The sequence below is a fragment of the Cyclopterus lumpus genome, chromosome 12 (assembly GCF_009769545.1).
Source record: "Cyclopterus lumpus isolate fCycLum1 chromosome 12, fCycLum1.pri, whole genome shotgun sequence".
NCBI classification, from domain to species: domain Eukaryota; kingdom Metazoa; phylum Chordata; class Actinopteri; order Perciformes; family Cyclopteridae; genus Cyclopterus; species Cyclopterus lumpus.
In genome coordinates this window covers 9,478,790-9,506,747 of record NC_046977.1, presented here as the reverse complement: position 1 = coordinate 9,506,747, position 27,958 = coordinate 9,478,790, and the positions used below count along the sequence as shown (strand labels likewise).

The following is a 27,958-nucleotide window of genomic DNA, read 5'->3' as shown; positions in this document are numbered from 1 at the left end:
CGTACACAGCATAGATTGATAAGTGGCACCATTGTAAGAGCTGCCTACAGCTGTACGGCCTTCAGACAAGGCGGTGTAGTCTGGTTTCCACTAAAGGGAGAGCTGTGCCTTTAACTGCAAGCTCTGCTCGCTTGAACGTTATTTCGCGAGATTTGCTTGGCGCCGCGACCTCATGTGAGACACCTCCTGCGCGAGCCAGTCCGACGTTACCTCTGCAGAGGAAAACGCAATGGAGCCCTGAATATTTGTCAATTCTATCTCGTTTGACCCCAGGAAAACCGTACTCGCATCCAAAATACTGCTTCATCTGCTATTTATTTGAGGCGTAACAGGGCGGTGCAACAATGTGGATCCAGGTTCGCACTATAGACGGGAAGGAGACGCGAACCGTTGAGGATCTTTCTAGATTGACCAAAATTGAGTCTTTACGGGTGAAAATACAGGACATCTTCAGTGTAAGCCCACAGCAGCAGCGCCTATTCTATCGAGGAAAGCAGGTAAACGTAATTTGTGTGTCACCCCCGTTATGCAACAGTCTGTTTTTGATGTTTTTGGCAGGGTTTCGTGCTGCTGGAGAGTGAGTGGTCCTCTGGTTTCGTAGCCGTTTCGGACCCATGCGAGCTTCCTGTTTTGATAGGAATTCGCCAATAGTTCTTGCGCAAGAGCCCGGGGTACGCGGTGTGTGCCAGCCCCCCCGTGAAAAAAACTGCGATATCACACAGATGGGGTGCTCATATAACGGAACCACATTGCATTGTTTGGGCTCGCGCTCAGGAAAACCTGCATGCAACAAATGTCTCACCACCAGACATGTTTGTTTACATTGCCGCGCGAGAGAAAAAGAGAACATCGCCCTCGGTCTGCACATGGAAACCAAAGTAGTGCGGTGTAAACAACAAGACGCGTATCCCTCTCCGACGAGCACCCGTTAAACCGAATTAACGGGCAGCTTGATTTACACATGTAACCGCCACCCTCCACATATATGTATTCAAATTGCGCTTTTCTGTTTAGTGTTTTTAACATGCCTGCAACTGCACTGAGCCCATTAGTGAGCCGCCAGGCTCGTGCATGTGGTGTGTTATGATGATGTTAATGATAATTTGAGAGAGGAGGGGACTCGTGGCTCCACGTGCCCCGACATCTAAAAGCAAGTGTAGTGTTTACACCCTGGCGTCACTACGGTACGCACACTGTACAGTGAGGACGGACTATAAAGATGGCTACCTGCCTTCTAATATCCTGACAATTCAGTAGTACACATGCTTTATAACACACCGATTCAGAAGGATGAGTGCCATGCTTCCTGGGCACGTTTTGTATTTAACCCAGGACTTTTTCCATATATTAAGTTTAACTTCAGTACCACATGATAAAGGCAGTGTTTCACAATATATTATTAGTTACATTCTAACTATAACAACAATGTGATATTTATATAACTAATGGGCAATCAATATGACATATTGCACATTAGATAGCTGCGACCCCACCAACAATGCAATGTGTTGGGTTTACTGCACCTGTCTGATTACACCAGTGGTGTGGCCTGAAATAATGCTCAATAGTTTATACCTAAGATCATATTAGCACTTTGTCTCTCCATATAATTGTATCATGAAACATTAAATATATTGTGATTTAATTTAAGTTATTATTTTCTGTCACAGCATGAGTTGTTACATATTTAAGAAACTAATAGAAATATTTTTGAATTTTTCTTTAGAGCAAAAAAAGCAAAAAATAGAATGGGTTCAGCGTGAATTTAATCATTTAACATGTGGTTTTGAATACGGTTATAAATAGTATATATTATTATTCAAGATATGTGGTATGGATATCTTTGTAATGATGCGATAATTGTATTGTACAGTCTTGTTTTTTTCCCACCTTGTTTATATTGAATTATATTGTTTTCGCTTAGAATGTATCAATCAGTATTTTATTTTACGTCATAAATCATCAGTGTTGGTAGACTTTGGAAGTTTATTACAATTTCAACACAAATATCTTTCTACATCCTACAATATCACTCAAATTGAAGCAAATTGTAAAAATAATCAACTGTGCTCCATTTATTACCGAATAATGATTCATATGTTACTGTGAACAGATGTTATTGTACTTTGTCTCTCTCTCACAAAGTGATTGAGGCAAGTTTAATGTCATTAAATGCCAGCAGCTGGGGAAGATGAGGGTATGAAAACTGTAATCTGCCACTCTGACATTCACACACATGTTTGTGTGTCATAGCGTATAGTCGCATGCAGTGTGCATTGCAGGCTCAAAGCCTGTGGTTTATTTCCTGCACCCATGTAGTGCTGTACTATGACAATAGTTCATTCTGAATAGAAGTCTGTTTCATTCAGCTATTTATGTTCTGTCCGTTCAAATATGTGAACACACAGTATATACATAATATAAGTGAGAGACCCACCATATCAGTGTGTAAAATGTGTGAAGGGTTAGTGAAAGCCTTCACTGTACCAGTTGTTGTTCAGTAATAAGCAGAAGCACTGCTGACAGGACACTGGTGCCATGATTTATTTAGTATTAAAGCATAACATCACAAAGCTGATATTAACACAGTGTGACGCAGCCAGGCAGATAAGCCCCAGGAACCACGCAGCCCACATGATGTGTTGATCTCACATTGTTTACATTTAGTCACACTTTCCTTCATTCACGTGTCAGTATTATAGACCAAGATATTCCTTAGTAAATGGTCTTCAGCATGTTGAAGTTGTCCAACCGGCTTCCTGCTGTGTAAGTAAAAGATAATGAAGTCACATTCAAGAGCATTAAAGTCACACGGGCTACAATGGGTTGAGCTTCTCGGTTTGTATGCTGCATATACTGTTTTGAGAGATTTGAAATCTGAGAATGCTCATGAATTCATCACTGCACTACAGAATATGTGTTTTTCTTGTCAAAAAACATGGTTTATTGGCAAACTTAATAATGACAAACCCTTATTTGAAAAGAGATATAGTGTGACACCTTTTTGCACCAGTGCCCGTGGATGCATTGTACCACATTTGTACTGGTTTAAAAATATGGGCAATTGTTCTGAGCAATTTCTCCAAAATCAACAAAGCAAGACTGTTCATCAACAGTCATAGTCACAATGTAGTTACTTTACGTTTGCTTATTTAAAGATGAATTATCTGTCATGCATGCTGGAGTTGTCGTGTGCTGTTGGAGCTGTGGTTGCAAAGGCCTGTGTAGTAAATCCTGTACTTCCTTCATTTCACAGGACAATAAGTGTAAAGGGTTAATTAGGGGATTTCCATACGTGAAGTAATGCATGGAATGAGCCAGAGACGCGTAGCGTGCGGGGTACACTTGCTTACATGCACGGCCTGCGCTCTGTTAGGATTTAGACTTGTGGCAGAATAACTCAGTCTAATTCCTTTCCAAAATGGCGTCTTGTTTTTCCCTCCAGCACGCTGTGCACGCTGCCTCTCATGCTTGCCCTTGACTCAGAAGGGTCTCAAGCCAGCAGCCACACAACTTTGCCTCTGTGTTTGTTTTTTTATGGTTTTTGCAATTTGCCTGTGCCCTCCTCATTGTGTCTCTGTTTCACTTCGAGCAACGTCTCGCATTCACGAGTAGACACACACATGCACAGGCACACGCACACGTACATGGAACACCTTCCACTGTCCTTGCAGCCTTGTGGCTATCACTTTTGTTGTAGACTTCTCATTTACTATAAAAAAAACTACGGTTTGGCCTGTTTATGGAATAGTTTAGAGCTTCACTTGAGTTGCGTCTGTGTGCTTCAAATATGAGTCTGTAGCTCACTTGTGGGTTTTTTTCCTGCTGGGGCAGCAACATGTTTTAAATGGTTGTGCTGTCCTCCACTGTTAGCTGTTGCCTATTGTTGGGCTGGAGGACAGCTTTATTGGCTCGCCTCCTTTCACACAGACAGTCGCTGTGACCTAGATAGATATCGTTACAATTTGATTATAAATGCATTGATGTTGTGGCTCCTCGATTGATGGGTTTTCTTTGGGCATCGCCAAGCTGTAGAATTTCACAGAGAATTTCAGGGGATGTGGAGTTGGCTGCAGCCATGCATGCACACAGTCACACCCTTCTTTGACAGTTAGGCTGGACAAAGAGCAAAGACAAAGAGGGGAGGCACTAAACCTCCACTACAACACTACCACATGTTTTTAAAGTTTTACCACACCTTCTCATAGAAGCTTAAGCTTGCGTAGTGGTTAAATGTCCAACCTGTTAACTGTCCGCTCTTACATCTGCCTTGTGAATAGTAGGGTTTTCCCCTTTTATTGTAGAGTTTTATAGCTCAGATTACTGGAGGACTGTCCAGGTTAATGTACCCAATAGTCTCACATTTCTTGGGTTTCTTATGTCAATAATGGCACATGTTTGCAGGAAATAAACCTATAACAATAAAATGATGGTCATTTCATAACCAAATCCAAAACAATGACACTATAATCCGTTGTGAAACAAAACAAACAAACAAGGAAAAGATTGTTGTCTATATGGCAAACTCAATAGTGGTAATACAATTGGGTCAAAGCTGTACGGTTAAAAAAGACCGGGTTTATAATTCAAATGTAGGAACTGACATTACGTCATGAAAAGAGCTTCAAACGTAAGTAAAAAGCAACCGTTGTCACCTTTCATGGTCATTTGTGCTAATTAACAGTGGAGCTTTTGGGGGAAAGGTTGACTGTGGGCATGGATGAGGGATAAAAGAGCAGAAGCTTGGTAGATGGCATGCACACAGACACACCCCATGTCATTGTTTTTGGAAATCTGACCTATTTGGCTCAGCTCTTTGCAAAGACTCCGTGTGGGCGGAGAAGAGGGCGATGAAGAAATCGTGTAGGAGTAAGGGGTCCGGATGGCCTGCCTGAGCCGGTATGAAATTTCTTCTCCGCCAGCAGTGTAGGTCCGGCTTGGGCTTTCACGCAGTTAAGCCTCTTTGTTAGAACTAGGCAGTAAGATTAAATGTAGTGTCTTAATGTATTCTCTCAATGCTATGCAGCCAAATGTACATAGGTGTTGCTTAGTTAGAAGTGAAGAAATCATTCTGAAATTAAACTAAGTGCTTTTAAAGCCTTGCATTTAGCCTAGATCCTGTGTGACAGCATGGTACAATAATAAAACGTAACGCAATGTTAGAGACAAATCTCTCCCCACCTGCAGTTTCTGCTCCATGATATGTATTATTGGCTGCAGTCTTATCATAATATTAACACATTTGTTCCACCATTGGTGTTGGCTCGTATGAGTGAGCTAAAGCCATATGTCATTGTACATGTTCAGTAGGTTTTTAAAGTATCTCAGCAGCCTTAGGTCTTTGTCATTTTTTTTGACATTACACTTTGGTTCCTGTCACAACAAGAAATTTGTATTTGAAAGACTCCCTGTCCAAACAGAGACATTAGAGGTGTTCATTTTATTTCACTCAACAATGTGACGCATCCACACACACACATAGCGTTGCCATGCCGAGGATTTTTAACTGATTAGTTTTAGCCTTTTGAGAAAGCTTCAAGTTAATTGTCTTTGGTTTGTTGAAAGCTTTGTTGAGATGTGTGCTCGGGTCTCTCTCTGAAAACACAGTCCCACAATGAAGATACCAGACTGTGTTTTTCTGATTAATCTGCATTATTTATGACTATGGAGAAAATGGCATATCCTTGATCTTATTCGTTCTACACGGTACAGAAAGTCAACAAGACAATATTTCTGTGAAACAGATCGTGACCCCCATGAATATATCAAGCATTCTTTCTGACATTGCCTGTTTAGATGGTGGCTTTTTGTTTGAGGGATTATTCAGCTGGTTATTACTGATGTCAGGGCTGTCGCACCTCGCAGTGAGAGGCTGATCACACAAAGAAGGCGCTGTGGAAAGCGGGAACAGCTTTGATATCATTTATGTGGTTTGGTGCGGTGAATGGAATTGTACTGTGTGTTGTTGTGAGACTCGGGTCTGTCTGCGTAATTCTCCGTACATCTACCCAGTACTTCTCAACAGTGAGGTTGCCTGCTGCGGGTCCTACCAGCAATCGTACAGACTATATAGGATGTTGTCTGTTTGTGTGTTTGTTTGCCTCGCTTTTCTTAGTGCAGTATCGAGTAGCAAAAGACAGCGCAGACAATTACTGTAACTAAATCACAGACAGAGTTCAGGCAGAGAGACAGACAAAGAAATGCTGAGCTAGACTACCACAGAAAAACAGACAGGTGAGTATATAGCCACCACTGTACGGCTGTGTTTGCACCGCTGCTCCTCTGATCTAAATTTCATGAGACTATTAAAAATGGGGAGGGATGGGGAAATTGCACTTGCTCCCTGTACTGCTTTTCTGCTACGCCTCCAATCGCTCTCTTCCTCGCTGTTAAATAACGAAGAAGAGAAGGGAGCGCGCGTTAGAGTGGTGGCCATGCTTGCCTCCCCAGTACAATGGAATTGTGGGGTTGAGGGCTGAAATGAATCGCTGATGTCTGTATTGAGTTGGCGGGCTTGCTATAAGCTCCGTTCCTCAGGCAGTAGCTGTACTGTATACTTAACAGAGGATTGGTTGGTAGAAGATTAAATGTGGTTCTCTAATGGGCCCTCGTCGTTCCTTCAAGAGCCTGCTTTTTGGGGGAACAGTTTTCTGACGCCCGTAAGCTGCGCTGCCTGAAAGGGTCGCGCTGATGATGGTGGTGGGTTGGTGTCGACAGAGATTGTGTACATGATTCAGGTTCATGGGGGTGGGGGTGCTCTCTTTTGGTTGTCATAGCAACCCAGTCATTTCTTTCCCCCAGCTACATCTCCTATCACTTAAATTCATGCATTTGTTTCTTTTATTTATTTATTTCTTTTATTTCTTGTCTAAAACCAGTGTATGATGTATGCGAGTGGAGCTGCAGTTCAGCATCCATTTCTATTGGACTGGAAATGTAAACCAATACAAATGCGGTGATCAGTAGTAATAGCTTACTGATCACAAGTGCCAATTGTTCCATTGTTTCCCCCTAAATAATACATTAAAACAATTGTAAAAATATGTCCAGAGGTTCACTTCGATGCAGAGTTCTATGCATTTATTCACATTGGCTCGTTTGAGAACACGGCATATGTTGTTGCTGTGCACCCCGAAGCAACGCATTTAAACCCCACTGTTGCATTTAAAGGCATGTGGATTTATTGAAGTGCTGTGTGTATTTTAATGTCCTCTGTATGCTGGTGAGTAGAGAAGAAATACATCATTGTTTTCTCTCACTGTGCTCAATGTTGTCTTCTGTCTTCTGTGTTCTTTGTTTGTCCTTGACAAGCAGCCGGCTATATTTTGTCTGAGGGCAGTCCGTTACACAGTGGTGTTTATTTCATACCACATGGTTGTCTATTATTAGTAAAGAAAATTTGGAAAAAAACTGAATGAAATATGATTTTATGAATATTTGTGCACTTGTCCAAATACACCATCTTTTGGGCAAATTGATGCTTTGGTAAAACTATAATACAATTATTGTTATTAAACATTTGTTAGAGCTTTTAAATGTAATGATTTGCTTAAAATATACGGAATACTTTTGGGGGTTATGTCTAGAAATGAGAACAGGCCATTTGAAGACTAATGAGTATTGTAAAAATATCGTGTGTTGCAGCACTCCATACAGTGATAGCTTTTTACAACTGTAAGGCTGTATCGATCCATTCACGTCAGTGGCTTTTTTATTTTCATCTCTTTTAGATGGAAGATGGACAGACACTGTTTGACTATAACGTGGGACTCAATGACATCGTCCAGCTGCTGATTCGCTCACAGACCGACCCTCCGGACAGCCCCGCCACCAAGGACTCCTCTGGTGTGGCCTGTAGTTCAGACCCCCCTTCTGACTCCAGGTCAGAAAGCCACAACTCCCCGGCTCCCGCCTCCCCCGCTGCTATGGAAACCTCCACCAATATAGACAATGACAGTAGCAGCGTCACTACCAGCACTGTTAACGAAACCAAGCCGGACACCAGTGCGACCGGTAACTCAGCCAGTACCAAAAATGGGCTCAAGTCCTCCAGTCCGGCGCCGGACCCCCAACCGCCCACATCCAGCAGAAACACACTAGTCGACAGAGGAATTGGTGTGTACAAGGTGAGGATGAGGGTGTTCATATTTGGGAAGAATCAGCAAGGCTTTGCATTGAACTGGTCTGACAGAGCATTTAATGCCCCACAAGAAAAGTCACAGCAAGAGATTCTTTAGTCTTTATTATCTTGTGCCAAACCACCCTGTAAATCCCAAGGCCATTTAATTTCTGTATTGGATGTTGAACAAAATAATGTGTTTTTGGTGTAATTTAGCTTAATTTAGCACATGAGTGTTCATGCTTTTGCATACTAGGGTTTATACCTTATTATGCCTTTACATATCTGTATTGAATACTAAACCGCAGTGTGCAATAGTGTTATTTTGAACATAACAAGTCAAAGGACCAACACAACCACAATTTAAGTTTCCCTCGAGCATTTGGCGATTCAAGTTTTTTCTTCTACTTTTTTACGAGATTAGTCTTGTGATGTAGCACCTCGGACTGTTAAGTATTCCAGACAAATAAATTCCTCCATTTTCACTATTAAACTGCTCTGTGTTTAGGTCAGATACCCAACATGCCTTTTAATTCATTCGGACTAACGACTAGACGCACACAGACCACACACACAAGACACAGGAATTTACAACTCTGTCACCACAGAATTTACAGATTGTAAATTGACTGCAGTCAAAACCCAAACATCTACTGAGCTTTGCAGGCTGGCTGACCCACATGTCTGAAAATTATATTAAGAAGACTGAATTCTTTTTTATGCCAAAAGACCAGCATGCACGAAGATCAATATACTGTAGCGAAGTACATGAATTGAAAATTGTGCCGCTTCACTGCATATCAAGGTCACATGCCTCTAAAGGCTTTACACATTCACTTACGAATATATTTGATGTGGTTTTCACAGAGGAACTTGTGAACCCAAATAGTGCCATTGATGACATTTATTTCAAGAACGCATCTCTTAAGTTCCAGGATGCTGTTGGTAGTAGTTTATGTTAGTCGTCGACCAAATTTATTTGCAGAGACTACACAAATACACGTTTTTATTATGTGACCGTGAGGTGAAAGAATTTTGACTGTAAAGGACTTAGATCTAATCGAGTCATACAATTGATTATCCTGCAGCATTGATAAGTATAGGAATTGCGTAGCAAATAGCTTAAAAACATGCAGTGTTTCTTAGAACAACTGAAAGATGGGTTCAAAAGAGAACTGGTGTTATTTTGTGTCTTTTTTTGTCTTCTCAGATTAATGAGCTGGTGGACTGCAGAGACGTCAGCATCGGTGCCTGGTTTGAGGCCTGCCTCGAAAATGTGACACGCGTTCCCAAAGGACAGATAGTGCCCACGAAGGGAAAGGTGGGTCGGCCCCCAAAAAGGACTAATGGAAAGCTGGAGGCCGATCTGGGACAGCCCCACAGCCAGGGCCAAACCACAGACAGTAACAGGAATAATGTTGTGTTAAGCCCTGAGAGCAATGGAGCCTCCACCTCTCAGACGGACTCTACAGCAGCTACAGAGACCAAGGAGAGAGAAGAGGACGTAATTTACCACATTAAATATGACGAGTAAGTGACGGCTCATTTTGCTGGAGAGTATTCCTGCTGCAACTGAGCTGATTTTGGTTGCAGTGATAACGATCGCATCATCACAGGTTTTTTAGCAGACATCTGCACAGTGCGGCAACATTTTGGTCCGGTAAAAAATCATTCTGGATGAAAAAATGCTGTTTAGGATTGGAATGTGCAGTGCTGTGGCTCAAATAGAAAGTGCGAATGAGTGCCTTCTTCTTTGCATGAAGCAGAAAATAGGGTTTCCCTATTGCCAGTTATGCCAATGTTAAATATGGATTTGCATGTGCTGCTGTGTGTGGCATTCTAGATACAAAATATTTCCACCCAACATTCATACAAGGTGTGTGTGTGTGCATGTGTGTGCGTGTGTGTGTGTGTGTGTGCGTGTGCGTGTGGCATCACTAACGGTGGTTCGGCCCATTGGGAATTGCAGTCTCTGTTTTCTCCTGGCGGTTCAGGGGATGGAGAGAGGTTTTTATTTTGTTTGCAGTTAGTGCTACAATTTGGACTATCTCTTGCACTCTCCTTTTCCAGCAAATTCATTCAGAAGCCGATGTTTCCATGGTAACTCGCGACTTCTCAGGAGCATTACTTCTTTGCTTGCCTCCTTCAGCTTTGTCTGTAATTGCTGTGAACATCCCACCGGTGAGACGTAGCCTCCTCGCTGCGTCTACCCTACCGTGTGCGTTTACGCGCGCTCGCGCGTGAGTGTTATGGATGTTATGCCAGAGAAACGGCATCAAGGGTTGTTGAGCAGTAGATGTGTGACATCATTCCCATTTGACACTTTTCCAAATCCCTGTTATTGGGATTGTTTCATCATATTCAACAGGACGGTAGTGTTGATGCAGGGACAATCCAATAATATATACCATTTTGTGTTCCCTTTTTTATTTAAATTCAGTGGTTTCAATTGTCAAAGGGTTTGTTTGCTTATTCAGATTGTTGTTTTCGGTGAATGTTCGTCATTTGCTGTATGTGATAGCTGACATTCAAGAGAGGCAGGAAAGCGAGCGAGAGTGAGATGTGAATGACAACAAAGGTTCCACACTAGTTTTAAACAGGATGCCACAGAAATATGTGATTTTCATCTTCACCAAATACAATCCCAGTTTTGTGTGTTTCTGAGAAGCCGCTGCTACAAATACAAAAAATCTAAATTGTCAGCTTTCTGTTTTAGTGCACAGTGATTCATTTAGCTTTCTACTAAATGCGTAGTATCCCTCCTGGTTCCTTCCATAATTTTGTTTGCCAGAGAGAACACACACGCACGCGTGCACGCACACGCACAGACACATCAAACACCTGCATGCATAGTCTGAGAATTGAAAACCCGCCCTAAAAAATGAACTGCCACGTTTTTTGCATGATGCTGCTCTGGACATCATTTCTACAGAACACAAAGAGCCACAAAATCTGGAATATGTTGAGAGAATTCTCCCCTCTGCTGCTAGCAGCAACTGAGATGGCGTGCTTGTGCGCGCTCACGCGTGTGTGTGTGTCGCTCCATAACAAGACTCTTAGATACGGTTTCATGGTTACATCTTGGCCGAGCTCAACATATGTTTAAGATTCTCTGTGGAAAGAGTTATAAATATAGACATAAAATATAATTTATGTCCATGTAGCTTTCGAGTAGACCGTTATATTTGTTACATGCAAATAGAAAACGGTCGTCCTGTTTTTTTTAAATGGTGTCGCAAAGCCAATTAATTTGCCAAAGCCGATAGAAAAAACATAATTTGGCCAAAATATAGTAATTATGCTCAATCACAATTCCTTTTGTGGATGGTTGAGCCATATGATATATATTTATATATATATATATATATATATATATATATATATATATATATATGTGTGTGTATATGTGTTTATATATGGGATTTTGGCCCCATGGAAGACAGTTTTGTGTGTCGCAGTAAGAGAAGCACAGGTGTAAATAGTCAAATTGATAACAGCTGATTTAATTCCATTTAGCTGCTTCAGTTTCAGGGTTCTAGTATTGTGCATGCTCACTGTCGTTTACTGGACATCTGATTACAATGTAGCCATTGTTAATGTTATTAGTAACACCTGTGCTTTAACTACAAGAGCAAGTCAGAATGTCTGTGGTGAAAAAGGCCTTTTGCCATCTGGATCTCTGCACCTCAGATCCAGATTGTTTTTAATACGCTTGATAGGAAGCCGTGTAAACTAAAACTAGTGTTTTGGGAAGGTTTTACTTAAAAGAGAGCCTTAAGTGCTTCTTAAATTGGTTTAAGTTTTCTAATTGGCCAGGATCAACATGTATGCCGTGGAATAGATCTTATCTGAGCTGCTATGAAGCTGAGATTGTTTTATTAGCAGGGATAAGTTAAGAGACTTTACATCTTTAATTTCTAGGAGTGCCAAAATACTAGATGCAAATTGGTATTAGCATATGGTATATGAAGATATGCTATTATTGTGGAAAAGCACAGGTGTAATTAATTTAGCTGCTTCAGTTGCAAGGTCTGATGCCGTTAATGCTATTAATAACACCGGTTCTGTTATCTACTTTCACACTGTCTGCTGTGTGCTGTCATCTGCATAGGTCCCTGCCTCATTGCATATATGTGATCGCCATGCAATTATAAGATTATTTAGGTTCTACACATTAATGGCGTTATTAACCAAATTTGAGAAATAACTACATACAAAATCCTTTTAATATGTACAAATATAATATTTCTTTATAAAATAAAAAATAAATTATCAGATTGTTCTTACCATGAAATTATTATATCGCAACGCCCTCCAAATTGCGTGACACTCACAATAATCCCAGTCACAATGCTGAATACCAAACCCACTTGCATCTGTCCCCCTCCCCCTGCCTCAGTTCAGCATCAACCACAAGGGTCACAAACCAGATCGGTCAACCGGCACAATAATCCAGCCTCCTCCGTCAAACCAAGACGAGATTGAACCTGACCGAACAGGTTTGGGAAACACAATCTGGCTCAGGGAATGTGACAAGAAAGGAAGTCCACACCAGGTTGTACTTAAAACCAAAATCATGTATTAAACTATGTTTAACTCAAATAAACAAGTCATATACGATACACGATAAGCAATATCAACAAAGCAAGCAATGCATGAATGTGTGCTGTGGAGGTGTTGATGGTTCAAAAGGGTGGATGTCCGCTGTAGAAAGAGAGTGACCGAATGAGCACCTATAGCTCCAGGGCCCAGGTGAGCCTCATCAGATGACGATCCTCCCATGTTAGCCAACTGTCAGCTGCGGTGGGCCGGGGCAGCCTCCAGGACAGCAGGGACAAGCTTTGGTCAGACTCTAGTGTTCCTCGTTGTATGAGAGTGTATTCTACAATTAGGTAATGCCCACGGGTCATGTTCACTTACATGGATTTCGGAGAAATGGAGCGAGTTGGAGAGATTCCCTGTGTAACATTAGAATAATAGGATTCAGGTTGTGAATCAGCAAATTGGCCCTTTTAATACCTGGAGTTCTCTTCTGATGTCATGTCATCCTAAGATTTTAAGTAATTTAGATATATATTTATAAAGAAGTTGCAGTTTCACATTGTGGCCTCAATTACTAACAAAGCCAAGAGACTGCAGTCTCCTCGCCTCACTACTGTTGAAGCAATTATATTTAGCTTGTTTAGTGTCAGAGTATTTCTAACTCGGCTGCTTATCAGCAAATTGAGGATTACTAATTTTCTCTATTGCCTTTCTCCCTCTTTACAGGAACCTCTGCGAAGCACACAATTTGCTAATGATGGTTTCATAACAGAAGAGACTGTAAGAGCTCCTCTGTAGATAAGTCATCTCAATTTCACTACTGATGGACTAGGTTTCTACATTGTAGTTCCACGAGGGATTGATGACAGTGTTGACGTGTTGTTCTTGTTCTTCCTTCTTCCGACAACGGCAGGGAGATTTTACTCTTAATACTAGGCGCTGGGTTTAACCACTGTGACAGCGTAGGCGGATAGTCAGCTAGCTGTTTGGAGATTTAACACTGACGCTTCAATGTTCGATTGTATTCACTCAGACTTGCAGCTCAGGTTCTTACTCTGGGGGTATTTTCCAAAGAAAGCAGTACATCTTTATATGTAAAAATACGCCTTAAGAAGGATCAGATGAGGATGTGTTTTAATTGTCAAGAGTATAGTAGAGGTTTGAGAGTTTGCATCACATTTGAGAACTACCAAGACATGAATATTCATAACGAATATCATTTTATTGAGATGTATGAGGGAACTTTGTTTTCCGAAAATAAATCCTTTTGTATGGATGCAAAGATGATTTGCTGCAGTTTTGGTCATTTAGAACTAGGAAACCATCCTCAAACCACCATAAACTACTGGTAGCAGCAACACCTTGCTGTATTTAATTGCACATGATTATTTTTTTTGCTTATAAATACAACTTTTCAAATTCATAAGAAGAACTGTGGATTGTGTGCAAAATGTGTATCTCTTTAATATTTTAGCATTGTAGAATCATGCAGAAACTGTTTCAGGGACATTCAGGTGAGATGGGATTAATGGCGTGGCCTTGAATCCATCGTCCATAAAAAGTAGCCTCCCGTGGGTAGTAAGATGAGGCACTGATGGCTCTTGTTGTTCGGTTCTTCTGGTCGTTGTAGATCTCTGGTCTGGACTCAGATGTAGTTTGCAGTTGTATTTTGGCCAATAATTGGAGTCATTGTTTTTAATCTGTTTAATTGAGCTGAGACTGGGAATGGACAGTCATGTTTCCCCATTAAAATGATTGTAATGCATCCATTATGTGATTCTGTTGCCTTTTACATGCTTATGAAAGGAATTAAATCCTACTTTACTGTTGCAGTCAGTGTAGGTCAAATTGTCTGTCCCTAAACCTACTCACTGAAATATTTAATTGTTATATCTATTTCATATCTCATCAGGTGTATTTTATTTTATATGGTTATTAATTCATCTTGGGCCTCCGTTGGTGGATGCTCATTGTCTAACATAGGGCCAGTGTGCCTGAGTACAGGGAGTGGGAGCTTGTGTGGTCCTAAACTCTGGTACTTGTGTTGCTCCGTGTTCCCCTTCTGTTCATGCTGAGTCCCATTGTGCTCCAAAGTTGATATTCCTTGGCTGTGTGTGCGTGCGTGCGTGTGCGCGCATGTGTGTGTATATACATATGTGCATGTTAGTGTGTGTCTGTGTGTATTTGTGTTGCCCCCACACCCTACCCTTCCCAAAACCTCAGTAATCCCTTGGGCCTAAAAAAGGAAATCCCTGCACTGTGCCCCAGCCTCTTCCTGGGAGTACGCTAGCTGTGTGCTACTTTTACAGTCTGCCTCTGTGGGGCCTCTCCTGCCGATTTACAATGGCTTAAGATATGCAGCATAGTCTTGTCGGTAAGAAAGTAAAGCATAAGTGGTGCATAATTGGTCTGGATACAATCATTGGTTCTGTGCAGTCTGTCTGAGAAAGTACCCATTTTAGCCTCAGCTCTCCTTTAAACACATACATACACACACAGAAGCTGCTCGCTCATGCACACTATTCTCTACTTACCCCGTCACTTCCAGCTGTGTGAGTGGACCTGAACGTGCAGGCTGTTGTCTAGTTAAACTCCAGGGCTAACACATTGTTCATCTGTAAGCATAATTCCAGCTATTGGCAATCAAGCAAGCAAGCTGTTATTTCATCCCTGTGTCCGGCCTGATCCTTACAGTTAATAATGATTGGCAGGCAGGAAGCCTGCACAATTAACCTCATACCTCCACTCCAAGTTTGCTCAATAAATAAGACATTTCACACTTGTTCAGATCTTCTTTAGGCTCGGTAGAAACAACTGTGCTATTGTTTTTCTTATGGACATCCAACATTTAAAAAGCAAAACCCCTTTTCACGATCAGAAACACACACACACACACACACACACACACACACACACACACACACACACACACACACACACACACACACACACACACATTATTGTCCAGTCTTAATTCTGAGTTCATACCACTCTAATGTCTGTATGATCAATATGAAGCTAGCTAGTTTAGCTTAGCACAGAGAATAAAAGGGGGAAAAGGCTGGCTTGGATGGGCTCTGTCCAAATGTAAAAAAATCTGCCTTCTCACACCTCTAAAACTCACTTGTTTAATCCGTCCGAAACCCAAAGTTTAAAAACAGCACATTGAGGTTTCACAGGGGGTTCTGTGCCAGACTATTTATTGGCCAAGTGCAGTAAACTTTCTGGAGTCTCTGTTGGTTGCTGCCAACCTCAGGCTGACAGCCAGATGCCAGGACTTGCATTGTTGTAAGAGGGCAAAAAAGTTTTCCAAAACGTTGAAATATTCCTTAAAGACCTGTGAAACAGGTAACAGGTTTAATTTAGATTTTTGTTGTGGTGGAGCCACTATTTTTTTTAAAAATAATTTGAACAAAGACACGTCAGTCTTTTACTAAATTGAAACAAAAACAATATGCTATATTAGGACTTCCTCCTTTATTTAATCTGCTGATGCCAATTAGCTCTAATTTCCCAAACAAATGGGATTCTGCCCTTAATTTTGGGTTACATCCCGACAAAATACTTTTATCATGTGACGCATGTACGTATGTAGACCAAGCAGACCACATTAAATATCTGAAACAGGGAATCTATGTGGATATTTTATTAATCCTTATCCCGCCATTACTACATATTTTTTTGTCCTGTCTGATCTCACCGTGTCTCGCTCTGCGGCAGTTGGCTGGGGAAGCTGGGCCAGCAATTCTCAGAAATTATGCTTAGGAGGTAGATAACTCAAGCCTGATCAAACCAGACTGGCGTTTCCTCATTTTTGTAAACGTTTGATTTTGTTAAGACAGTACAGTGAATACAACGACGCTACTATCTTCTGTCCTTGTATTGAACCCCGTCTACACGTATATGTTCACTTGGAGAAGACTTTGGGAAGGTCCAAGTTTGACCAAACTTGTAAGAACAGTGTTTTGCCCATGGATGTAAGGTTGCTGTTTTACATTTAGATTTTTGTGTAGATTATTTGGGGAGGTGAATTGAAGTCATAGTAATGAAAATCCCTCATAATCCATTGCTACAAAAATCATAAACTCATAATAAGCAATGTGGAAATGTCTCATGGTATCTAGAGAAAGATCTTTGAAAATCTACTGTATGTAAGTGTTTGCTTTATAGACTGGACTAAAGTAAGTTATGTTTTCTATGTCCGAAAAATAATCCTATTGTATCTGTTGAATTTGTGTAAAACTAGTCTAAATTTAAATCCTTGGCCTTGTCTTTAAGTGTGCTTGAACCTTGAAGCAATCCAAACTAATAAAAGGGCATCATTTTGGGCTAAACTGGATATAGGTCTGTAATGTTAGCATTTGCCTTTCTGTGCAAAATCCAAACGTATTACAGTTTTTTTCCCCTCTGTGCCTGTGTGAACTTGCATGGACTTGCATATTCCTGCACAGAGGCTTATATTGCTTATAATTGGAACAGTATGTGAATTAATGCATTGAGCTGTTAAATAGCTTTTATTCACATCCATTTGTTTTTACAGAACACACTGTTCTGAATAGCTGCTTTTTGCTGAGAATATTTTTTGACACTGTTGAATTTTGTTCCCAAGGTTTTACTTTCAACCTTTTAAAATGAAAAAAGATGTAAAGTGCTCAGTGGTAGCTCACCCCTCATGGCCCATGTAGCTTATGTATAAAGAAGTGAATACTTTCATGTGGGCTAGGTGACACATGTTTATGTGCACACATTCAATTTCAATGAAAAGAGAATGAAAAGAAATTCACCACGTGTCTGTAACCGTTAACCTCCAAACCACTGTATTCTGAGTAGAGAAGACAGCAATGTGAAAACCAAGGTGATGACAGCAGGCACGACGATTTCATACACCCTAACCCCCCCTTCCTTCTCGCTCCTCTTCTTTCTCCTCCAGCTACCCAGAGAACGGTGTGGTGGAGATGCGACCGGTGGATGTGAGACCACGGGCCAGGACCCTTCTGCGGTGGGACGATCTCCAGGTGGGCATGCGTGTGATGGTCAACTACAATATGGAGACACCAGATGAAAGGGGCTTCTGGTTTGATGCCGAGGTTCAGACCATCAACCAAGCTTCCCGCACCAACAAGGAGCTCAGAGTCAAGATCCTCCTGGGGTGAGGATCTTCCTTCTTAGGTGGGAGGGTGACGTGTTGGCCATAGGGGGATGATTACGGCTTTATTTTCTTCATTAAAACATCTGCTAGGCCAATTATTGTTTTTGTTGCTTGGCAAAATAAAGTGTAATGTTTCCCGCCGTCTCTCTGTAACACGTCTTTTCATCTTCCTCTCTGGTTTTCTTTTCGTCTCTCCCATACAGGGGTCCAGGAGACCTAATCGGGGATTGTAAAGTTCAGTTTCTGGATGAAATCTACCAGGTGGAGACCCCAGGAGCTCGTGCCCTCTCAGCTTCAGATGGACAATTTAAACGTATGCACCCACTCAAACACACGCAGTGAAAATAGTGTCAAAACATGTCCATGTTTGTTTTTTGAAGGTATATTTTCGCGAGACATACCTCAAGACCATCTTCAAGTGTGCATGTGCGTATGAATGTTTCCTTCTTCTAGGGAAGAGCGGGCCGGAGTGTAAGCACTGCAAGGCTGACCCTGAAGCCGAATGTCGCTTCTGCTCCTGCTGTGTGTGTGGCGGGAAGCAGGATGCGCACATGCAGCTGCTGTGTGACGAGTGTAACATGGCGTTCCACATCTACTGCCTCAACCCACCGCTGGCCACCATCCCAGATGATGAGGACTGGTGAGAGAGAGTGTAGCTCGGCAATTAACCACAACATCATGCGCTTCACAATCTATTTAAAAAGGTTGATAAATGGTGCATGAGCTGAAGTGCAGTAATTAATTAGTGATTGAAATCAACATAATGACATATTGCAGGTGTGAGTTAATCTAATGCAGTGGCTTCAGCTCATTCTCTGCCAAACAGAAATTATTTTTTAACTGCATACGTCCACAGAAACAATTTCCTCTCCTTCTGTCAGGTACTGTCCCACCTGTAAGAACGACACCAGTGAGGTTGTGAAGGCAGGAGAGAAGCTCAAAGCCAGCAAGAAGAAAGCCAAGATGCCTTCGGCAACAACTGAGAGTCAAAGGGACTGGGGAAAGGTGAGAGCCAAGGGCACCCAAAAGTATACACACACACACACGCATGCACGCGCACATACACACACACACACACACACACACACACACACAGGTGGACTGACAGCGATGATGTAAGAAAGTAAGTCAATTATAAGAGCATGTTCTAGTAGGTCATAGAAAATGCTCTTGATCAAGAGATGGAAGAAGCATTATTATTTTCTACAATTCACATTGGCACTGTAACACTTGCTGCAAGCAATCAATACTTGATAATCATGAGTTTTTGAAAAGCTAAATGTTTTTACTTAGCAAATGGCTATTTGAGTGTGTTACGCCTCATGAATTCAAAACACACGATGACTTAAAAGAAGAAGTAGACCTCCTCCTTTTATTGCATTCTGTGGTAAATAATACTTCTACATAAATGATGCTGTTTATAAAAACATCTTCCAGAGCCGTAAATATGAGTTGAACAAAGTGGTTCTACTTAAATTATACTAGCAGTAACATATAGTTCTTATAGTCACATCAGCAGCAGGAGAGGTGTTGACGAGCCATTCAACAACTGATTCATCCATTCAGTGCATTATTAATACATCACACACACGGGTTTTACTCCATTTTCTTGCTGCAAACTGGTTTGTTCTTCAATGTATCTTGTATGTGTTTAATATTGAGTGTAGGTCAGTAATCTGCTCAGTGTGTTGTGTTGTTCTTGATGTAAAGGGTTTGTTTTATGTGAAGGATTTCGTGTGTACCTCTTTGTAGCTCTGTACACAAAATCTCTCTAATCAAACAATCAGATGTTGGTCCTGTCAACAATACTTTATATCTGCATAATGTTAGACCAAGCTCCCGGAGTTTATTAATACAGTGGGTTTGATCTTCGGTCATAGCACTTTATGCAAATGCAAACATTAGTATGATGGGTTATTGATTATCAAACTCTTCTCAAATAATCACAGCATAACTAATGAACTTTTGTTCTATTGTGGTCAAATTTACACTTCGTCTTTTTCTCTTGGGGAAACTAACATTATCTCAGCTGACATGTATTTAAAAACATCTTTTTTAAGCTTGCTGTTACAATGTCCTCAGAGTCTCATGGCAACGTGTTGAGATATTCCGTGGCTCGTTTCCATCCTGGCTGTCTCCCTGATGCTCTGCTCCATGGTGCAATGTGAACAATGCCATTAAACATGACTTAGCCACTTTCCTGGAACTGCCAACGGAAAATAACTTGTTTCTTTACCAGAATGCTCCCTTTCTCCGTGGACTAATTGAAAACAGCCCCACGTGTGTGTTTGGGCACATTTTAGTGCTCTGACTCACACAGCATTTATTCTCGCATTTAACATTATTGCAATTTTATAACCCTTAAAATAAAATACTTTTCTTTGTCTTCTCACATTTAAAACTCTGTGTACCTCATAAACGGGATTATGATGACTTCTGAAAGTAAAACACAGCAGCCGCTCTGCTCATAAACGATCTTCAAAAGGGATCTAAAGGCATTTGCACTGGCGGACATTTAATTGTGTTAATATGAATGCAGCTTAAAGTCTTTGTTGTCTTTCTTGATGTAATTGCAGGGTATGGCCTGTGTGGGGCGTACCAAGGAATGCACAATTGTTCCATCCAACCACTATGGACCCATTCCCGGCGTTCCGGTTGGAACCACCTGGAAATTCAGAGTTCAGGTTAGCTGTTTGAACAGTGCATCACAAATATATAAGATTAATATATAAAAACAGAAAGAAAAATTAGCAGTTTAAGTCCCCTATGTCTCATCATACCCTTTACCGTGTGTATTAAAACATTATGGATTGCATTGTCATAATATTTGTAAATATTTGATGTATCATCAATGGATGTTTGCCTGCTTGGCTGTTTTTCTTTACTTTACTAACACTTCAGGTGAGTGAGGCAGGAGTTCACAGGCCACATGTTGGTGGTATCCACGGGCGCAGTAACGATGGCTCTTATTCGCTGGTGTTGGCCGGGGGCTTTGAGGACGAAGTGGTGGGTTATTTGTATGTTTTACCAAATGTGTAATTCATTTCCGGATTTTTCGTAATCACTTTGTTCTTGTCACCATGACCTTTCTGTAGGACCGGGGAGATGAGTTCACCTACACAGGCAGTGGGGGTCGTGACCTCTCAGGAAACAAACGGATCGGAGAGCACTCTTTTGACCAGACCCTGACACACATGAACAGGTACAACACTTGAATGGAAAGTGAACAGGTTTTTCTACAGGTTTTTTAAAGATAACTTTATGAGAAGATGTCTAGAACGATACAAGTCTTAATAACATCAATAAATAACGTCTTAGTCAGACTTAACGAACATCATTATGTCTTGTCTATAACTCTCTACAGGGCATTAGCCTCAAATTGCGATGCACCTCTGAATGACAAAGACGGGGCAGAGTCCAGGAACTGGCGGGCTGGAAAGCCGGTGAGAGTGGTGCGCAGTTCCAAAGGTCGACGCATCAGCAAATACGCTCCCGAAGAGGGAAATCGCTACGATGGTATTTACAAGGTAATGACGAGCATCTTGTTGTTTTTTGTAGTCCGCCTACTTCACGTAAAGCCGCTTAAAACAAAGACGCCATTACAAATATGGACTGGCACCAGTGTTATCGTAAAATGTCAGGAATGTAGGGAAGCCTGGCAGTATTTAAACTTATTCTGGTTTATGTGTAAATGTAGGTGGTTAAGTACTGGCCAGAGATTGGAAAGTGTGGTTACCTTGTGTGGCGGTACTTACTGAGACGGGACGATCTAGAACCAGCACCTTGGACACCTGAAGGACTGGAGAGGATAAAAAAACTGGGCCTTTCTGTTCAGGTTAGACTGCGAGTGTATCAGCACTATGTAAAGACAGATATCATCTAATGCATCTCAATGCTTAATGCAATTTAGTTGTGTTTCATTTGTTTTAATGTGTGCCATTGTCCGTAGTACCCACCCGGCTACTTGGCGGCCATGGCTAACAAAACAAAGAAGGAGGCCTGTGCACGACCTGGTCGCGGTGGCCGGACTAAGCACTATCCCGGGAGGGGGAGGCCACGGAGACGCAAACTCAAGGACAAAGAAGAGAATGACGAGGAAGATGAAGACGAGCAGCCAATGACGAGTGTGGAAGAAGAGGAGCCACAGAGTAATGGAGAGCAGAACACAACCAGAGAGAGTGGTGCGTGATTTTAGAGATGAATCTTAAAGCTGGTGAAATGTGAAAAGTATTGTGAGTTCACTTCTTTTAAGATAGTTTGTAAATATTTGCTATCCACCAGTGTTTTATTTACTCCGAACCTATTGTAAAAGTTCATTTTCATTGTTATTTTTGATTCTCCAAGAAAAGCAGCCTTTCTCAGTCTTATTTGTTTGTCTTTAGCAGAGTCGTCACCAGCGGCAGAGCCTCCCTCTAAAAAGGTGAAGATAGAGGAGACTTTCCAGTTGTCGGAGCAGCAGCAGCAGTTGATCCGGGAGGACACAGCCAACAAGAAACTCTGGGATGAAGCCATGGGATACCTTAAAGAGGGACAAGTATGAATCCCAGTAGTGCAGTCTGACACTCAAACACATCTCAGGCTCCTCAAGTGTTCACAAAGCATCTCACACAGCAGCCTCTTAAAGGGGAACTCATCGAAGGTCCAAAGTCCAACTGAAACGTTTGTCGTAAGGGTCACACCAGCTTCTAACTGGATCGAAGGGACATTTTCAGGTTAACATCCTGTTCAGTGTGAAGCCGTACAGCTAATTAGCTATCAAACCTGCAAAGCATCAAAGTTAAAATGGCACTATCACCAAGATATTTCAAAAAAGTTATTTCTTACAATTCTAATATATATGTTTCTGTTTTTCCTTGCTTCCCTTTTCAACTATATTTATATATGAAGAATTTCCTGCAGAAGATGGAGCCGCTCTTTATGTGTGTGTGCTGCCAGGAGCTGGCCTTCCAACCCATCACCACCGCCTGCTCACACAATGTTTGCAAGGTGCGTACTGCCTGGATGCATTTGTAACTAGCATTGCTTCAGATCCCTGTCCTTGCATTTGTGTGTGACTTTCTCCTGCCGTCCTCTCTCCTCAGACTTGTCTACAGCGGTCGTTCCGAGCACAGGTGTACACCTGCCCAGCCTGCCGTCACGACTTGGGCAAAGACTACGCCATGGCCCAAAACGTGACACTCCAGGTGCTGCTTGACCAGTTCTATCCCGGCTACAGCAAGGGCCGATGAGGGCGAAATCACATTTATAAGCAGACCACGTACACACACGCACATGAGCATCCATTCTGTGCACCCGCGTATACCGTCAAGTACCTAGAGCTCCACTTTGAAATGCATTGCGCACACATACTGTACTTACCCACGGGCAAATGTATATTGCATATACAGCCATTTATGTATACAATCATTCATACACAAACAACCTCAGTAGGAACTGACCTCATCTGTTAAACCTGGACTGTCTCCATTAACATCACCAGCCTGAAATTCAACCAAGAACATTTTTTATCCGCGCTACTCCTGCCCCCGGAAACGCACACGAACGCACAAAAGGACCCCCGATTCACACCCACTAGCCACCTCAAGATTTTGGTTACCCCTCCACTGTGTTCTTCACTGGTTTTATAAATTGACATACAGCACATTGTTTGAGTGCAAATTCTTTCATGGGAATATCATGAAATCAGCCATCAGACTCCTGCCAACCTAGAAGCATTTTTGTCTACCATGTATGTATTTACACCATAACAAAATGAGCTTAGCTGCGTCATATAAGTGCAGTATCTTACTGAAATACAGGGATTTAGGTACAACAGGACATAACACTCTCTGCACACTATTCAGAATGAGCCACTAGGTCATGGGACTGAGAGTTGGCCTGTTACGGCAAGCTAAAAGTAGGAAAGTGCACAATGTTATTTTTACTTTCGACTCGTTTTGCAGGTTAATCTGGTGCACATGCTAGCATTCTGCTAGCTGCTCATGTCACATGGAATAATGCCATTGTTACACCATAGAATAGCTCATGTCTTGCCAGCTGTACTTTCAGTTCATTTGCAGAGAACAAATTGGCAACTTTGTCAGGAGATTTATGTGTCCTACAAAGCAGCTCCCTCACATTCTTAGTGAACGCAACAATGATCAACATAACTCTCCCAGATTTTATGTGGAGTAAAATCTTCATAAACATACCAAAGACATGAGGCTGTAGAGCAGGTCACGGGCAAATATCTTCAAAATCTCCTTAAAAGAAAGTAATTTCTGATGAGTCATCACGCCTGAAAGTAAAATTCACTCTGGAAATATAACAAAGAGGAACATTCCAAATTATCATCTTTCTTTGGCAAGGCACTTTTTTGTTTCCATTTACAAGCAGCTAGAGCTAAATGTACAAGATAAACAAACACAGATACCTCTCATAAACCTCTTAACTCAAATGATATATGACAAATGGAAGTTCTGACAGAGATGTATTTGTACATTAGATGAGTACATGCTGGTTTTTCCCCATTCATTTGTTGACCTAAGAAATACTGTAACGATGTCATGGAAAGTAAAGATGTACATGCAGCACACCTGAGATGTGCTGCCTGCATGTTCTTTCCAGTAACACTGTGGGCTTCCCTGGTGTTACCAAGCAACCACAATCAAGCAGGACTTCCCACAAAGATGGTTAGCATATTTTGTGCTCAACAGATATTCATCTATTCCCTGTCAGAGAGTTTTCCAACCAACATGATAGTTAGTGGAGTCACACCATCAGAGGCTCAGAGACCAATATGTGCAGTGGTTCCTCCCATTATACAGTATACTGTACAAGCTTGATAGAAATACACTGTGTGACCAGTCTCATTTAGTCGTGAATTGTTTTTTTGCCGGTCCACCTGTAGGGCAAGAGTGCCTTGTAGCACAGACTATCATAAGCTGTGAAGTAGCAAAAGGTTGCATTGGATACCCTCTTGTTGCTATCTTATTATTTTTAATCAGAAATCTACTGATTTTTGAAATTGTAATTTTAGTCTTTTTTTTATTTCGGCAAAAGTCTTTTATGGTTGCTTGTATTTTGATAATGTTTAATAGTTGAGAACTTATTTTGTTAAATGGGAAAAAAAGGTTGTTGAGTATCAAAAAGGTTTTGTTAGTACTGAAAATCCGGCATTGTGTCGACACAAGGACTGAAAAATGGAAACAATACCCATCCCAACATGGCACTTTTTCATATTCTTTACAGGTTTTCAATAGTGCATATTAGAGTTCATGCTTCATATACACTGGTGTATATGAAAAGGACACAGTCGTTTTGTGAATACACTATTGGATGTTTCAATAGGTAGTGTGTTTCAGTACACTTGCACACAACATAAATTGAATATATGAACTAGAAGGGCACTCGGACAGTGCAGACCTCCACCAAGGCCATTTCCATAAGTGAAAAATAATGAGTGTTTCAGCCCTGCACTTCAGATCTCTTCTATAATGTAATGGGTTCTACCTTGGCCCATTTTAAATCCTTCCACCAAGTGTCATGACAACCGGGCGAGTACTTCTTCTGTAATCGTGCTGACAAACAGACAAGCAAACCAACAAACTGAACTGAAAACACTTGGTGGAGGTAAAAATGTGTGCAAGGTAAAGTTTGAATTATGTCCATCACTGCACCCTATAGTTGGAACTTTTAATCTGAAAAGGCATAAAGTCAGCAAACATTGTCAATCATCAGTTAATCAGTTTGAGAGAGCAAGATCTGTGTGGATTCATCCTAAAACAAGACGATAGGAACTCACTTGTTCCACTAGAGCATCAGGTCTAACATGAAAATACAAATGAGGATTAAATGGCAGCTGTGAATTGGAGACAAACCAAAAGTTGTCTATAAACACTATTTTTTTATGCTTAACTTTTCTTATAAATTACCATCCAGTGGATTCAGCCTCACCAATGAGAAACTTCCCACTTCATGTCTTTGAAACCCACTGGGACGCTTCACAGACATTGCAACATGAGAATATCAAGAAAGACCAGTCAGTTATAATTACAGAATACAACATGAAAAAAGGATTAAAAGGATTTTTAATTTTTTTTTTATACAAAAGACCTTGTACATTATTCCCCAAATAGTTTGACAATGTTTTTTTCTACTATTTGTTAGTTGCCGCTCTGTAGTCCCACATGGTAATGTCATGTGACAACTGGACCGATAGAAGCGTATTGTTCACATGTGAGGATGTACACTGCACCCACACATGTGCTCAGTTATCGGTTATCTTCACGTCTTAACTGTTTGATCTGACACACCATCGCATATATTATACATATATGATATTACACAGCCCGAGTTAAAAATGGGCTTTTCTATCTTGAGCGGCTGACAAAGATTTACATCTTTTATAGTCCTGATATGGTACTAAAATGTCATGGGTTGGCAGGTCTGATAGCACCTAAAGCAAAAACAGCAGCACCGTGTCTGCACTGATCTGAGATCTGGACTGAGGTCCAGATAATGCATGTGAAATGGTTTCAACACGTGAGTCGGTCTTGTGGGTAAATGTAGCCCTCGTTCATTGACGCCCTCCCGTTTGCCTGTAACTTTGAGGCGCAGCCATGTTTAGTGTAACATGCCGCTGTGCACATCAATCGCTCCGTTGACCTTCAGGTCCCCTTTTTCATTGGCCGGCTGTTTCTCTGTTCGTGGTGATGTCCTTGTTTCTGTTCAATCATTCAGGATTTTTTTTCTCTTTTTATCAACAACATGCAAGTACAAATGCTTCTATGGTCTTTAAAGCTAACTGTAATGTGCATTAATTCCACTGTTGCTCAATCTTGTTCCAAGATTATTTTCTCCCTGCGTTGACCAGCAAGCTAATAAATAGCCCTTGTTTCTTTCTCTGCTGTGACCTTGTCTCCCTCTCCCCTCTCTGCGCTGTCCTCTGCCCTCCGTGAACCTACAGTACTAACACTTTTTAGACGTCTTGTGGACGCTTGGCTTCAGTGCTGTGTTGTTTTTATTTTTATTGCACCCTATTGAAGAAAAACGTTTGAAAAGTTGCATTTAATTTTCCTAGAATGCTTACTATTATCTATGTCTGTACGCCATTTTTCTACCATTTTAGTTGCTTCTCTTCTATTTTAATCATTAGTCATTTTTATGTGGCGACCTCAAACATTTGCAGCATATGCCAGTCTGAGGAGTTTCATTGCTTCATATTGTGATCTGAAATTTTATACATGTCATAATAATACTTGATATGTACCTATTAAATATTTGGATTCCAAAAATAAAACCTTCTCTTTTTGATTGTATTTTCTGGATTACATGAGGCTAATTACTTTTATTTCCACTATAAATATGAAGTCGGTATAATGAAAAAAAATCTGAATCAGAAATGATCTAAAGTGGTCAAGCAGATGATCTCCACTCACAAATTAATTTATTCCCAGCTCTTTGACATAGGCCAACTAACTAATTGTTTTTTTCATATAAAATGGAGAATAACATTTTAATATATTTTTGTTTACATTTTTTAATCTTAATTCTTTTTACATCATATTTTTCACCAACCTGCTGGTGGCAGATGTTTTTGTTTTGATACCTATGATTTGTTTTTCGTTTATTGTCGTTCCATGGATACGTTAAGTCTGTGCTACTTTGCAATATTGGAAAAGAAAAGTCAAATGTAAAGCTTTTTAGGCCTTAAATGAACACTTGATCACTAGCTTAAATCAAAAGGTAGCAGAAAATGAAGCAGGTCAACAGCAGACGACACATAATCACGAATCACGATGTACACATTAGTCATTTCAGTCTTTTCTAATTGAACAACAATAGCCCTTTTATTACAGAAGACATTTTGACATGTCACAGGTGTAAATAAATAATCAATGATGGCTGAATTCCACTGCTCCACTTCGGTTTCAGGGTCCTGGTATTGTGCATGCTGGCTCAATGTGTCAGGACTTACTGGGATGCTTGAATTCAACAGAGCCAATCGCTACTGTTATTTGTTTTTCCCACAAGTCAAAATGGCTGCTGTGAAAGAAGGAGACTTCGGCCCAATCAAGAGAACCAGGTGTTGCTTCTGTCTTCACTTGAGGCCCTGCTCACCCACACAGGTGTTTTGAGTTATTCCTTCTGATTGGACCACTGCTCAG

The 27,958-nt window shown here is 41.1% G+C and overlaps 1 protein-coding gene across 2 annotated transcripts; it reads left to right on the top strand.

Moving 5' to 3' along the window:
• Positions 1 to 144: 144 nt before the first annotated feature.
• On the top strand, positions 145 to 27,109 carry LOC117740301 (E3 ubiquitin-protein ligase UHRF2-like). Of its 2 annotated transcripts, none has more exons than XM_034546617.1 (16): positions 145 to 497; positions 7,731 to 8,126; positions 9,330 to 9,649; positions 17,592 to 17,810; positions 18,014 to 18,123; positions 18,264 to 18,450; positions 18,692 to 18,815; positions 20,387 to 20,494; positions 20,712 to 20,816; positions 20,906 to 21,012; positions 21,175 to 21,337; positions 21,508 to 21,645; positions 21,760 to 21,991; positions 22,193 to 22,344; positions 22,698 to 22,796; positions 22,892 to 27,109. In XM_034546617.1, exons 1-16 carry the CDS (start codon positions 345 to 347, stop codon positions 23,036 to 23,038), a joined length of 2,760 nt encoding a protein of 919 aa, XP_034402508.1. In that variant the 5' UTR covers positions 145 to 344; the 3' UTR covers positions 23,039 to 27,109. The 2 variants fall into 2 exon arrangements, with proteins under 2 accessions (XP_034402508.1, XP_034402509.1); XM_034546618.1 differs by having other exon boundaries at positions 22,196 to 22,344; positions 22,892 to 27,090.
• Positions 27,110 to 27,958: the final 849 nt, after the last annotated feature.

Bases quoted from the DNA above. Each gene is read 5' to 3' on its own strand.
- LOC117740301 (XM_034546617.1), top strand. From the start codon at position 345: ATGTGGATCCAGGTTCGCACTATAGACGGGAAGGAGACGCGAACCGTT. The intron at 8,127-9,329 runs GTGAGGATGAGG...TTGTCTTCTCAG, and splicing joins GAGGAATTGGTGTGTACAAG to ATTAATGAGCTGGTGGACTG. The intron at 22,345-22,697 runs GTATGAATCCCA...TTATATATGAAG, and splicing joins GATACCTTAAAGAGGGACAA to AATTTCCTGCAGAAGATGGA.